At 38.5% G+C, this 15,559-nt stretch overlaps 1 protein-coding gene across 3 annotated transcripts in view; it reads left to right on the top strand.

The window, feature by feature from the left end:
- Positions 1-15,559, top strand: part of DNAH7 (dynein axonemal heavy chain 7) — a 279,675-nt gene that overhangs the window by 50,929 nt on the left and 213,187 nt on the right. For all 3 annotated transcript variants that reach the window (XM_027588500.2, XM_027588499.2, XM_027588498.2), the window contains exons 13-16: positions 2,626-2,898; positions 7,505-7,632; positions 10,552-10,630; positions 14,141-14,365. In XM_027588500.2, coding sequence (XP_027444301.2) covers positions 2,626-2,898; positions 7,505-7,632; positions 10,552-10,630; positions 14,141-14,365 — 705 coding nt within the window. The remainder of the gene's footprint in view (positions 1-2,625; positions 2,899-7,504; positions 7,633-10,551; positions 10,631-14,140; positions 14,366-15,559) is intronic.

The raw sequence follows: 15,559 nt of genomic DNA, 5'->3' as shown, positions 1-15,559 counted from the left end.
TCTTGGCTTTCTGTGGGTGTAGCCATTAGGACTTCCCTCCCTGCTCAGGCTTGAAGCTTTGTTTCCTAACTGCCATTCTGCCATCCCACACCCCTCCCCTGCACAGAGGCCCACCTTGCGAGAGACTCATTAAAGCAAAGCTTAGGCCACCAGGAATCAACAGTCTCTAGGGCAGTTGCTCACTTCTGCACATAATTACCTCTCAACTCATGTGTCCCCTCATGTTTGGCCCCTAGACTTTCCCTATTATTTTGCTTCCTTAGCTATGTATTATAAAAGTTATATTTGGCATTTTTTCCCAGCATACTTATGTGTTTTGAACTAAATAGTTATTTTCAGGTTATGTATTCCTCATGTTGCCATAAATAGAAGTCTCTGGAGAAATGTGGTTTACTTTGGCCTTTGTTTAATTTCAGTTCAGCTATTGCGTCTTTCTCCAGGCATACCCTGCCTTTTTTTCCAAGAATGATCTGCATGAGCTTATGAAACAGACAAATAGAACAAGTTAATAAGAGTTACCAGGCATGCTCTGAGTGGAGAAAAGTATTACCGTCATTTGAATGAATACAGTTACTTTGATTTAATGGTTATAAAATATGGCTCTAAGTTTCCTGGTTTCTAAAGTGAAGAGGAATATATGACAAGTTTTAACTGGGATTAAGCAGTTAATTTAAACTCCTCAGGTCTTCTTCCTGGTATCAGATTTTGAGAGAGAAGTCTTACATGGGGCATTATACATGGGGTAATAGTTCTGAAATCCTACATGTCAGCATTACCTAGTGACACTTTAAAAATACAAATCCACCACCACCACCTCTTGCCCCTAGAGATGTGGATTCACAATGATAGTTGGTTCTTAGAAATAGGTTGCCAGAATCAACTAGGGATATTTTGCTGTAATCAGTTAGGTTTGGAAAGAAGTGATATAGAAGGTACTTCGAGTAAGATGAATGAACGTGATTTCAGCGACCTTTGACAGCAACTGTAGAAGTGGAGTTCGTAGAGCAGTTCTTATCACAATCTTTGATAGAAACTGAAAGTGAAATTAAAATACATTTTTTTCCCCATGGAAGACAAACCTGCAAGGGGCTAAGATGCTGTGAGTCCAAGCATATTACCATCTCATGATCTATTTTGATAGACTTTTGAATACTTGACCTGTCTCATTCAAAATATCATTTCCCTTAACTCTTAATAGGAACTGATTAGAATTCACATCAAAAGCATACTTTCTAATATAGTTCTGATGTACTGGTATCCAGTTATGTTTAGAAAGATAGACCTATAGGCTGTAGACATTAGGCAGGCTGTTAATACGCTTAAGAAACTTTGTATAATGAATATTAATGAGCTTTGCTTTAGATCCAATAATTACATTGCATACAGTACATCATAGAGATTGCTTTATCTCAAAGTCCCCCTGCCCCCAGAAAAGATGGCACCAGGCATCTTCTGAGCCCAGGGATTAGGTAGTAGTGGTGTTGGTGGGATTCTCTAAAGTTCTCAAGAAGCGTCTAGTTCTAAGCTTTATGATTTCCTAAAATCCCCCTAGGGGGCATAGCGGGCAAATGTACCCTGGATACCTGAATAAATTATAGTTCTCTAAGGAATACTTTGATATTATCTAGTGAATGCTGTAGAATATCCACCACAGATCATATTTTTGTTTGTTAGAGTGAAAAATCCCTTCTTCTGAATGAAAGGTAGAGCATGTATATGTTTAAGTGTAACTTGATTCAAGATAATAAACCATGTAGGCACATTTATTTGCCCTCTTATTTGAAAAGAGGAAACAAGGTTTTGAGATCTGTTTGCTTATTAAAAATTGTTATCCATTCTAATGGTGTTAGCAGAATGCACATTTTGTAACCAGGGATTTTAGTCTGCTCAAGTTGCTGTTCACAGAATCAAAGATCAAAGGTTAGTGAATGAGTAAACAATCTTTCTTTGTTCTAGACAGATTACTCCTCAAGGTGAAAAAGTACTGCAATTGAAGAATATGATGATATGACATTGAGCTGGCTTTTTAAAAATAAAGTACAATGCAAGCACTACCTTATAAAGCTAGCATATACAATTGCACAAATAAAATGTGGATTTTGGTGTTTTTATATTCTCTTATTTTGTGTGTATTTTCAAGTGACAGTTCTTTCATCCATACAGAAAAACAAAACACAGCTAGGTAGCCTTGAAGGAAAAAAAATTACATGAAACTTAGATATTCAATATACTGCCATTAGACTGAATATCTTTCTATAGAGATTAGAAAATCACAAAGAGGGGCACCTGGGTGACTCAGTCAGTTAAGCATCTGCCTTCAGCTCAGGTCATGATCCCAGGATCATCCTGGGATTGAGCCCTGCATCAGGCTCCCTGCTCAGTGGGGAGTCTGCTTCTTCCTCTCCCTCTGCCTGCTCCCCCTGCTTGTGCTCTCTCTCTGACAAATAAATAAATAAAATCTTTTAAAAAAAATCAAAAAGACCTTGTGAATATACATATACATACATATATATATATATATATATATATATATATATATAGTAAGATTGGCATTTTTACAAAGATAAATGATATGGCTACCTTAATTTATTTTTTAAAATGAACATTATTTTTCCCTTTGCTTAGGAAAGTAAGTCTAAACCAACAACCTTGAAGCCAGTAATTCTGAGTGAAATTGTCGAAGCCCACAAAGAAAAGGTGAAGGAAGTAATAATGAGAGAGAGCGTGGCCCCTACCGAACACCTCAAACTCTATGACAAGTATGACTTTCTGATCACCAGAAAAGCTGAGCAAGATGTTGATGCTTTCCTGGAAGAAAATCATAGCTATGAGAAAATAATACAAGAAATTCGCAAATACCAAAAACTAATAGAGGAGATACAATACACATCTAGAAAGGTAAACGATCCATTTTGTACTACTGTTCTTTGTAACTAATGATCTTTTCCCAGTTTTATTAGGATGTGTTTTTAGACCATACAGTGAAAGAATCAGACCGTTACTATCAACAGGGAAAGTATTTGTTGCCTTTCCATGAGCCAAGCATTGTGGGAAGCCCAGGATATATGGAAGTAGACAAAACAGGTGCTTGTCCTCATAGAGCTGAAAGTCTAGTACTTCAAGCCCGACTTGTAAGTACTTTATATAATTTGACCCCTCAAAAATTCCAAGAACTTAATTTTTTTTTGCTTTAGTGTTTATAAGTCCTTCGGAAAATACGGTAATTACACCAAAATGTGATTACTTCTGTTCCGGAGGAGACTGGTGATTTAAGATTTTTGTTTACCCTTTTTTACAGTTTCCAAAATTTCCACCCTAAACATGCATTACTGTTTTGGACAGAACAGATATAACATTTAAATCCCCCACTCTTGATTTAGCAATAACTCGATTCTCCAAAGTTCTTATGTCCATTTTTAAATTTTATTTTAATATTTTTTTATTTTTATTTTTTTATCTTATGTCCATTGTTGTCGTGAAATACAATTGGCTTCCAAGATAAACTCTTTTTTTGGTTTTTTTTTTTTTAATTTTTTATTGTTATGTTAATCACCATATATTACATAATTTGTTTTGGTGTAGTGTTCCATGATTCATTGTTTGTTCATAAAACCCAGTGCTCCATGCAGAATGTGCCCTCCTCAATACCCATCACCAGGCTAACCCATCCCCCCACCCTCCTCCCCTCCAGAAACCTCAGTTTGTTTTTCAGAGTCCATCATCTCTCCTGGTTCGTCTCCCCCTCTGACTTACTCCCCTTCATTCTTCCTCTCCTGCTATCTTCTTCTTTTTCTTTTTTCTTAAAATATGTTGCGTTATTTGTTTCAGAAGTACAGATCTGTGATTCAACAGTCTTACACAATTCACAGCGCTCACCGTAGCACATATCTTCCCCAATGTCCATCACCCAGCCACCCCATCCCTCCCACCCCCCACCACTCCAGCAACCCTCAGTTTGTTCCTGAGATTAAGAATTCCTCATATCAGTGAGGTCATATGATACATGTCTTTCTCTGATTGACTTATTTCACTCAGCATAACACCCTCCAGTTCCATCCACGTCGTTGCAAATGGCAAGATCTCATTCCTTTTTATGGCTGCATAATATTCCATTGTGTATATATACCACATCTTCTTTATCCATTCATCTGTCAATGGACATCTTGGCTCTTTCCACAGTTTGGCTATTGTGGACATTGCTGCTATAAACATTGGGGTGCACGTACCCCTTCGGGTCCCTACATTTGTATCTTTGGGGTAAATACCCAGTAGTGCAATTGCTGGATCGAATGGTAGCTCTAATTTCAACTGTTTGAGGAACCTCCATACTGTTTTCTAGAGGGGTTGCACCAGCTTGCATTCCCACCAACAGTGTAGGAGGGTTCCCCTTTCTCCGCATCCCCGCCAACATCTGTCGTTCCCTGACTTGTTAATTTTAGCCATTCTGACGGGTGTGAGGTGGTATCTCATTGAGGTTTTGATTTGGATTTCCCTGATGCCGAGCGATGTTGAGCACTTTTTCATGTGCCTGTTGGCCATTTGGATGTCTTCTTTGGAAAAATGTCTGTTCATGTCTTCTGCCCATTTCTTGATTGGATTATTTGTTCTTTGGGTGTTGAGTTTGATAAGTTCTTTATAGATTTTGGATACTAGCCCTTTATCTGATATGTCATTTGCAAATATCTTCTCCCATTCTGTCGGTTGTCTTTTGGTTTTGTGGACTGTTTCTTTTGCTGTGCAAAAGCTTTTTATCTTGATGAAATCCCAATAGTTCATTTTTGCCCTGGCTTCCTGTGCCTTTGGTGATGTTTCTAGGAAGAAGTTGCTGCGGCTGAGGTCGAAGAGGTTGCTACCTGTGTTCTCCTTTAGGATTTGGATGGACTCCTGTCTCACGTTTAGGTCTTTCAACCATTTGGAGTCTATTTTTGTGTGTGGTGTAAGGAAATGGTCCAGTTTCATTCTTCTGCATGTGGCTGTCCAATTTTCCCATTTGTTGAACAACCATTTGTTGAAGAGACTATCTTTTTTCCACTGGACATTCTTTCCTGCTTTGTCAAAGATGAGTTGACCATAGAGTTGAGGGTCCATTTCTGGGCTCTCGATTCTGTTCCATTGATCTATGTGTCTGTTTTTGTGCCAGTACCATACTGTCTTGATGATGACAGCTTTGTAATAGAGCTGGAAGTCCGGAATTGTGATGCCGCCAGCATTGCTTTTCTTTTTCAATATTCCTCTGGCTATTCGGGGTCTCTTCTTGTTCCATACAAATTTGAGGATTATTTGTTCCATTTCTTTGAAAAAAGTGGATGGTATTTTGATGGGGATTGCATTGAATGTGTAGATTGCTCTAGGTAGCATTGACATCTTCACAATGTTGGTTCTTCCAATCCATGAGCATGGAATGTTTTTCCATTTCTTTGTGTCTTCTTCAATTTCTTTCCTGAGTATTTTATAGTTTTCTGAGTACAGATCCTTTGCCTCTTTGGTTAAATTTATTCCTAGGTATCTTATGGTTTTGGGTGCAATTGTGAATGGGATCGACTCCTTGATTTGTCTCTCTTCTGTCTTGTTGTTGGTGTATAGGAATGCCACTGATTTCTGTGCATTGATTTTATAGCCTGCTACTTGACTGAATTCCTGTATGAGTTCTAGCAGTTTTGGGGTGGAGTCTTTTGGGTTTTCCACATAAAGTATCATATCATCTGCAAAGAGTGAGAGTTTGACTTCCTCTTTGCTGATTTGGATGCCTTTGATTTCTTTTTGTTGTCTGATTGCTGTGGCTAGGACTTCTAATACTATGTTGAATAGCAGTGGTGAGAGTGGACATCCCTGCCGCGTTCCTGACCTTAGGGGAAAAGCTCTCAGCTTTTCCCCATTGAGAATGATATTCGCTGTAGGTTTTTTGTAGATGGCTTTTATGATATTGAGGTATGTACCCTCTATCCCTATACTCTGAAGAGTTTTGATCAAGAAAGGATGCTGTACTTTGTCAAATGCTTTTTCTGCATCTATTGAGAGGATCATATGATTCTTGTTCTTTCTTTTGTTAATGTATTGTATCACGTTGATTGATTTGCGGATGTTGAACCAGCCTTGCAGCCCAGGGATAAATCCCACTTGGTCGTGGTGAATAATCCTTTTAATGTACTGTTGGATCCTATTGGCTAGTATTTTGGTGAGAATTTTTGCATCCATGTTCATCAAGGATATTGGTCTGTAATTCTCCTTTTTGATGGGATCTTTGTCTGGTTTTGGGATCAAGGTAATGGTGGCCTCATAAAATGAATTTGGAAGTTTTCCTTCCATTTCTATTTTTTGGAACAGTTTCAGGAGAATAGGTATTAATTCTTCTTGAAATGTGTGGTAGAATTCCCCTGGGAAGCCATTTGGCCCTGGGCTTTTGTTTCTTGGGAGATTTTTGATGACTGCTTCAATTTCCTTAGTGGTTATAGGTCTGTTCAGGTTTTCTATTTCTTCCTGGTTCAGTTTTGGTAGTTGATACATCTCTAGGAATGCACCCATTTCTTCCAGATTATCTAATTTGCTGGCATAGAGTTGCTCATAATATGTTCTTATAATTGTTTGTATTTCTTTGGTGTTGGTTGTGATCTCTCCTCTTTCATTCATGATTTTGTTGATTTGGGTCATTTCTCTTTTCTTTTTGATCAGTCTGGCCAGGGGTTTATCAATCTTGTTAATTCTTTCAAAGAACCAGCTCCTAGTTTCGTTGATCTGTTCTACTGTTCTTTTGGTTTCTATTTCATTGATTTCTGCTCTGATCTTTATTATTTCTCTTCTCCTGCTGGGTTTAGCCTTTATTTGCTGTTCTTTCTCCAGCTCCTTTAGGTGTAGGGTTAGGTTGTGTATTTGAGACCTTTCTTGTTTCTTGAGAAAGGCTTGTATTGCTATATACTTTCCTCTCAGGACTGCCTTTGCTGTATCCCAAAGATTTTGGACAGTTGTGTTTTCATTTTCATTGGTTTCCATGAATTTTTTTAATTCTTCTTTAATTTCCTGGTTGACCCATTCATTCTTTAGTAGGATGCTCTTTAGCCTCCATGTATTTGAGTTCTTTCCGACTTTCCTCTTGTGATTGAGTTCTAGTTTCAAAGCATTGTGGTCTGAAAATATGCAGGGAATGATCTCAATCTTTTGGTACCGGTTGAGACCTGATTTGTGACCTAGGATGTGATCAATTCTGGAGAATGTTCCATGGGCACTAGAGAAGAATGTGTATTCCGTTGCTTTCCAAGATAAACTCTTGAAGGTGATTTACCCAGAAGATGGTTGGAAAATACAAATGAGCATTTAGAAAATCCTTCCTGCATCATATTAAACACACACACACACACACACACACACACACACACACACACACACACACACACCCCGAATCTTGTTAGATCACATACAAAAAAAAAAAAAACCAATATTGTGAGAAAGGCAAAATTGTGGGAACCTTTTATTTTCCTGTTCATTAAACTTTTCATACTTAATGTTGCAGACTGTTCGTTTAGGAATGTTTGAAATGCACTGTGAGGAATTAATCAGAGCTTTGGTGAAGCGAGCAGAAATTATCTGTGGAAAACTTATAGCTAAAATGTTCCGAGATCATCAGGAAGTAAATACAAGGTATTTACGTGATACTGATTATTTTTTTTCCAGGGGGATGTTAGAATCAATTGTCATTCAAATAAAGTTATGGATTAGAACAGTGTCATCAGTGACCCCCCCAAGAAGATAATGCCAAACTTATTTCTACTTGGCTTTGTTATTTTATGATTATTATTAGTTTTTCACCACAAATGCACCCTCCTGATTGCCTGATACAAGGTGGTATTAAAATGTGTTTGCAATTTTTTTTGCTCAAGTCAGGTGGGTGTTCTCTAACATCACTAAGGTTTTAAGTTTTAAGTTTGTATAATCAGTACACAAAATGGATTTTCAAAGTGGATTTACCCAATAGTTGTCCTGGGTCCTAATGGATCCTCAAATTTTGAACTTGACTCACTGTGATTATTTTTCAAGGCCCTGATAACTTGTTGTCTTAACTAAAAACTTATTTGTTGACTAACCTGGAGATTTTGAGGAAAACTGGCTCATGTTAAGTAAACTCACAGAATACTAAGGTGTAAAGCAGAATACCTGCGTTTATTTAGGAAGGAGGTTGAACTAGTCTTTCAATAACTGGTGTTAGTGTTCTGGGAACCTCTTTTCTGTTACAAGCTACATGGGAAATCCCCCGACATAATCAAATTTTGTAATGGTTCTGGTATTACAGGAAAAATAAATCATTAAAAAGAATATTCAGGCTGTATAAAAGCCTGAAGGAAGCGTGTAATAGGCACAACAGTAGGTGCTTATACTCTAAATATGAACGTAACTGCTGAAGAAAGTTACAGTCTTAAGGGGAAATAGACAGCATCCTTTCTTGATCAAAACTCTTCAGAGTATAGGGATAGAGGGTACATACCTCAAATAACCAGTAAATTATAGTAGGACTCAGTAAATACTGTAGTGAGCCACAGACATAAAACAGAGAAGGACATGATTAATTTCTTTCATGGTGGAGGTCGGGCAAGTGGGGAAAATCAGGGAAAGTTACAAAGAGGAAGGTGATATGTGAATTCATTTTAGAGGATGAGTAGTGGGAGTCTACCAGGTGAACAACGTAAAATAAAGAATTCCAGGTAGAAAAAGTAGCATGTAGAAGGGTGTGAGGTGTGAAAATGGCACGGTATTATTTTAAGAACTGGGACTGATCTGTGTTGCTTTCACAGACACGGGGAGGAAAGAGGAGTGAGGGGTAGGGCTGAAGCAGGAGAGTACTCATATAGCTTTTCTAGGAACCAGAATCCTATACTCAACTGTAAAAGTACTTTTTCCTCTAAAGGTTCTGGAAGAATAGTGAAAATGTCTTTTACTTGTAGCTTTTCATGCTGAGTAAAATATTTATTTTAATTTCATAGCTCTTTTCCCTGCCTCCTAACTGCCCTCTGAGCCCGTGCCGATTCTACTTTTTCCCTCTTTCTCCTAATTGTGCTTCTCACCACACTCACTGGATGTACAAAGGACATATCAGGAATATTAGAGGACCCATCAGATACGAGTGCCTCAACTTCTTGCCCCTCCGTGTCTCAACTCACCTCTGTGTGAGCCCTTCATTCCTCTCCCCACATTTTTGGGCAAGAGTCTGTCACACCATTCAAAGTTCTCTCTGCCTATGGGCTCAACCCTATTGCCTCCCATCCTTCTGGAGCTGGTTCTACCAGTCACCCGTCTCCTCTGGATCTCACTATAAACCTCTCCTCTGCTGTGGATTCTGCCTCTCAAACTCATAACCATGTTCTTCCATCTTCTACCTCCCACTTCAACCCAAACTCACAACCATGCTTTTTTCCTTCAACTCACAGCCATTCTTCTTTCTTCTTCTTCCATCTTCGTTCTTCTCCCCCCTCCTCCTCCTCCTCCTCCCTCCTCCTCCTCCATTCTCCTCCCTCCTCCTCCTCCATCCTCCTCCCTCCTCCTCCTCCTCCATCCTCCTCCCTCCTCCCTCCTCCTCCTCCTCCTTCTCCTCCTCCTCCTCCTCCTCCCTCCTCCTCCCTCCTCCCTCCTCCTCCCTCCTCCTCCTCCTCCTCCTTCTCCTCTTCCTTCTCCCTCCTCCTTCTCCTCCTCCTCCTCCTCCCTCCTCCCTCCTCCTCCTCCTTCTCCCTCCTCCTCCTCCTCCTCCCTCCTCCTCCTCCTCCCTCTTCCTCCTCCTCCCTCTTCCTCCTCCTCCTTCTTCCTCCTCCCTCCTCCTTCTCCCTCCTCTTCCTCCTCCTCATTCTTCAGAAAGAGAGGGTAGGGAGAGGGAGAATCTTTAGCAGGCTCCACGCCCAGTGGGGAGCCTGAGGTGGGGGGCTTGATCTCATGACCTGACATCATGACCTGAGCCAAAATCAAGAGTCAGAGGCTTAACTGACTGAGCCCCCTAGGTGCCCCATCACAGTCAATCTTCTTGAAGAAATTTCTGCATGTTTTATCTGGACTTTTTTAGCTTCTACCACTTTTATTTTTTAATCTCACAATAAGTTCATTATATGGGCCACAACCCAAATGAGTAGGAAATATTTGCCTATTGGCAGAAGTTTCTGAGTATAGAGGCCCATGTTAACCGTTCCCCACAAGTAGTGTTAATCACTCTCTTATTTAGTACTACTTTTTTGGTGCTATCTCAACTAAATCTCTGGTAGAGCCCCTAAAATTCTAGGTTGGAAGGGATCATTTATGGCCCTGTCTTCTATATAGGAATATGAGCTGCTTGAGAGTCATTATTATATCTTCATTTCTCTATCTCTGCCACTTAATATTATAGTTGGGAATGTAAGAGATGATCATTAAATGTGTATTGAATGAATCAGTATGGGCAAAAATTTGCTTTTATTTCTTTAGATGTCATAGATAAGATCATCTTACTTTACTTTTCACATAATGGCACATTTAAATAGTATATAAGAATATATTTAGGAATAAAATTTAATTGCATAAAATTGATTTTGTCTGGTATTTCAGATTATGTGATGAATTTGAGAAGATAGCTGAAAAAGCTCTTAGCACTCCTCCAAATACAGCAGAACTAATGGAAATGAAGGTATTGTTTATAAACTTTATAGTCATATGTGTGTAAGTTAATTGTTTCCCCAGCCGTTATCAGTTAGTTATCAACATGATAATACAATAACAATCATTCTAAAAGTTAAAAGAGGCTTAAAATAACGTTTTGTTATTCTTAGCTCATGAGTCTACAGTTTGGTGTTTCAGGCTGGGTACTCCTGGCTGGTTCTGGTCACAGTTGGATCCCTCACTTAACTGGGTCAGCTAGTTCTCAGTTGGGTAATTTGACTCTGCTCCACTTGTCTTTTAAATTCCAGCAGGCTCACTGGGCATGTTCTCATGGCATGATAGAGACACAAAATCAAGCCCAGGTACACAAATACTTTTTTTTTCTTTAAATTTTTTATTGTTATGTTAATCACCACACATTACATCATTAGTCTTTGATGTAGTGTTCCATGATTCATTGTTTGCGTATAACACCCAGTGCTCCACGCAGAACGTGCCCTCTTTCATACCCATCACCAGGCTAACCCATCCCCCCACCCCCCTCCCCTCTAGAACCCTCAGTTTGTTTTTCAGAGTCCATCGTCTCTCATGGTTTGTCTCCCCCTCCGATTTCCCCCCCTTCATTCTTCCCCTCCTGCTATCTTTTTTTTTTTTTCTTAACATATTGCATTATTTGTTTCAGAGGTACAGATCTGTGATTCAACAGTCTTGCACAATTCACAGTGCTCACCATAGCACATAGCCTCCCCAATGTCTATCACCCAGCCACCCCATCCCTCCCACCCCCACCACTCCAGCTACCCTCAGTTTGTTTCCTGAGATTAAGAATTCCTCATATCAGTGAGGTCATATGATACATGTCTTTCTCTGATTGACTTATTTCACTCAGCATAACACCCTCCAGTTCCATCCACGTCGTTGTAAATGGCAAGATCTCATTCCTTTTGATGGCGGCATAATATTCCATTGTGTGTATATATATATATACACACACACACACACACACACACACCTTCTTTATCCATTCATCTGTTGACGGACATCTTGACTCTTTCCACAGTTTGGCACAAATACTTTTCAAGTGTCTCTGTGCATCACAGTAGTTAACATCTCATTGACCAAAGCAAGTCACATGGCCACAGCATGAGAAGACGCCACAGGGTATGGATACTGCGAGAGGTGAAATATGGGAGCTGTTAGTGTAATCATCTACTGATATTTTTGAGAACACTATTAATACTACCATGCTAACAGGCATAAACCAGGACTGTCTTGGTCAACATGAGATATGTGGTCATCCTTAATTTTTTTATCAAATATTTAATCTTTAATAATTTGTTTCTTATAAGCTGTTTTTGTTATACATTAAAATTTTCTGTGGTAGTTTGCCAAAATATGTTTTGAGCATAGGATTTATGGTACTAAAAATATTAGCTAAGTCTCACTTTAATAATTTTTCATGTTCCTTCTGTGCTTGAGGTCTGCCTAATGGTGAGTAAAAGTATAAAACAACTAGCTAATCACCATTTCATTTTATTCCTTTTTCAATCTTATAACAACAAGCTTTTATAGGACTTAACCCCCCTTTTCCATCCAGCATTCCCAAGATCAAAAATAGAATCTTTTCTGTTTAGATTTTAAAATATTTAAGCAAACCCAGAAAACATGTAAAATCATTGAAAACTTTATATAAGCAAGAAATTACAAAAGAAGTGCAAATGCTTGTGTATATTCTTTAGTCGTTTAAAGAAGTTTTTTAAATCATTAGAACCAACTTTACATATCAGCCTTTAACTAAAAGAATTCTATTTCTTTACAGTATTTGTACTTGTATTGGGGTTGTTAGCATGTGAATTTATGTGTGTGTGTGTGTGTGTGTGTGTGTGTGTGTGTGTATTTGATATACACATATATATATATGATCTCTTTTAGAAGATTTTTATATTTTAGTTGTAGGATGTCAAGTGATGCTTTGATCATGGATGATTATAAAGTAGCTGGAGAATTCCATAACTGTATATTCCTTTGGAAAAATGAATATCAAGTATGAAGAGTGTCATTTATTTACCCTCCTAGCCATCACTGGAAATATTTACAAATTTGGAGTTATTTAGTGTGAATTTCTATTGTTCATAGTGACCCGTAACAGAAATTAGCAAATAGGATTCATTTAACTGATATTTAAAATATTTCTGCATCTAGGGTTCCTGGGTGGCTCAGTTGGTTAAGCAACTGCCTTTGGCTCAGGTCATGATCCTGGAGTCCCAGGATTGAGTCCCATGTCAGGCTCCCTGCTCAGCGGGGAGTCCGCTTCTCCCTCTGACCCTCCCCCTTCTCATGTGCTCTCTCTCTCTCTCATTCTCTCAAATAAATAAAATCTAAAAAAAAAAATCTGCATCTTAAAAAATTTAGTTACACAAGGGCAAAATAACTTCTCAATTTGTCCAATACCAAAATCAGTCATTTATTATCAGTTGGGGAAATAAAAATCCAGTCGTTTGACTAAACAGAAATCTGATTAACCAAATTATACAAATATATTTTCAGTTAGACATTTTGTTACTTGTGGAAACCACCATGGTTCCCATCTTATTTGTTTGGATTTGTAGCATAATATTAAGTCTTGGTAGAATGTTTTATTAATAAAAGGCTTTTAGAAAATGTTGGTTTTTTTCCTTTTTAATTACAAAAGTAAAATTTTAAACAATATGGGATTGTACAAAGTAAAAAACAGAAGTTCATCTTTTTCCATAATTCCTTTCTTTAGAGTAGTGATTTTTTTAGTGTGAATTCTTTTTCCAAACATATATACAGTATTAAGTATAAACACTAGAGAGAGAGTTGAAGAGAGAAAGTCAGAGAAATGAAGATTAGACTTTTAAAAACATAAAAGAAGCATTTACTTCATACACAGGGAGGTGTAGGATATACAATAGGGAAGGTGAATATAAGTAGTTACAAGTAATTGCTAGTCTTCTCATTTTTCAATGGGGAAGCAGGTTTCCTTCAACATTTATATATATATATATATATATATATATATATATATATATATATATATATAAAGATTTTATTTATTTATTTGACAGAGAGAGAGAGACAGTGAGAACAGGAACACAAGCAGGGGGAGTGGGAGAGGGAGAAGCAGGCTTCCTGCCGAGCAGGGAGCCCAATCTGGGGCTCGATCCCCGGACCCTGGGATCATGACCTGAGCCGAAGGCAGACGCTTAACGACTGAACCACCCAGGCGCCCCCTTCAACATTTATATTATTCAGATATATAAATTAACATGTATCAGAAGAGCTTTGCGAGAGCTCAGGTGTATATGTACATATACACGCGCACACATTATGTGCACACACATACACATACTGATGACAAGGAAACTGTGCTGCAGTCTCCTCTCTTGAACCAAAAGTCTACATTTCCAACAAGTCTGTGCAGATTCACGCATCTTTATGCATAGTGTCTCCACAGCCTAAGTTTTGACTTGAGCTGTTCCTTAAAATGCCATTTGCAATTTTTGTCTTCCTGCAGGCTTATATTCAGAAAGTAGAGACAACTGACATGGTTGAACTGGGCCAGAGATTGGTGAATTCTAAAAATTGCCTTGCTTTCCTCATTGAGTGCATAAACTTTTCTCCAGCAGACATCAGGCTAAATAATAATGTGTTCCAGTGGTATGGAAGAATGGATGAAATTTTTGATGAGCACAGGAAAATCATTAAGGAGAAAACAGAACAATATCAAGAAGGCCTGAAGGTTGGCATCATAGATATTTTAAATTATTTTCATTTTCTGGAAATGCTTACATTTCAACTTCTTACAGAGTATCATCAGCTCCTCTGTTCATGGGTCAGATACTTAAGCTTTCTCATGCCATCGATTTTAGCAGAAGATGGTATCCATACTGGCTTGATAGGGTATCATTTCTTGACTTTGCAAGGGTGAAAAATTCTAATATATTGCCCATAAATGACCATTAATAAAAATAGTGTTTATCTTATACAGTTTATAGTACTCTTTTGAGTTATTTTTATTGTTTAGCATCCAAGCTCTCTCAATGAAGTGTGCCTTCACACACTCAAACTCACCTAAGGATTGTGCCCAGTCTTCCCTTGAACATTCAATAACGCTCACCTTTTCTGGTGTCCTACATATAAGATGGTTTGTGATTTTCCCCTTGTGTACCCGTCCAGCCTCATCTTCTACCTCCTCTGCTCCTTGTTCTTGACTTTTCAGTAACCCTGAGCAACTTTTAGATCCCTGGCCTCCTACACCTCTCCTCTCTTGCACATTCTCTCCATTCACTGGCAATCGCACCCCTGGCCCACTCACGTGCTTGTCTCTCTCATGTACTCAGTTGACTCTCTCAGAATTCCTCTCATCAGACCTCAGTTCTGCTTCTTCTCGGCTCCCACTACATTTTTAACACATCTCCCCTGGACTAACTACCCGATCATGATGTTATTGTCAGGTGCATCTCCCCAATAGATGGTCTGCTCTTTGATGATAGCAGGCCTGTTTCATTTGTTCCTTTTCTCCCTTCATACCCATGGGCCAGTGAGGTGCCTGACACATAGGAATAGTGTGAGCACTCCATAGCTATTGTCTGAATAAATTATTTCATATTTTCAGTTTCATTTTACAGATGAAGAAGCTGAGGTTCCCAAAGTGAAGAGACCTGTGCTAGGTCAGCCAGGAGAGATGTCCCTTGATAGCAAATCACATTAAAGCAAATATGGTTAATTGACAGAACATGTTTGGAGAATAATTCATAGGCTTAACCAAAAACCTTCATATTAAACTGTAGACTGTGTTTCTGTTGTACATTTAGGCCTTTTCAGATTTTTTTTAAACCTGTAGAAAACATCATGAATAGCAAATATTAGACCCAGAAGTAATAACAGATTCTTAGAAAACTGTTAGGTGGCCCAGAATTATCTATACTTTGCT

The sequence above is a fragment of the Zalophus californianus genome, chromosome 3 (assembly GCF_009762305.2).
Source record: "Zalophus californianus isolate mZalCal1 chromosome 3, mZalCal1.pri.v2, whole genome shotgun sequence".
Lineage (NCBI taxonomy): Eukaryota > Metazoa > Chordata > Mammalia > Carnivora > Otariidae > Zalophus > Zalophus californianus.
Note: the sequence above shows the minus strand (reverse complement) of the source record. Positions and strands in the feature narration are given on the sequence as shown.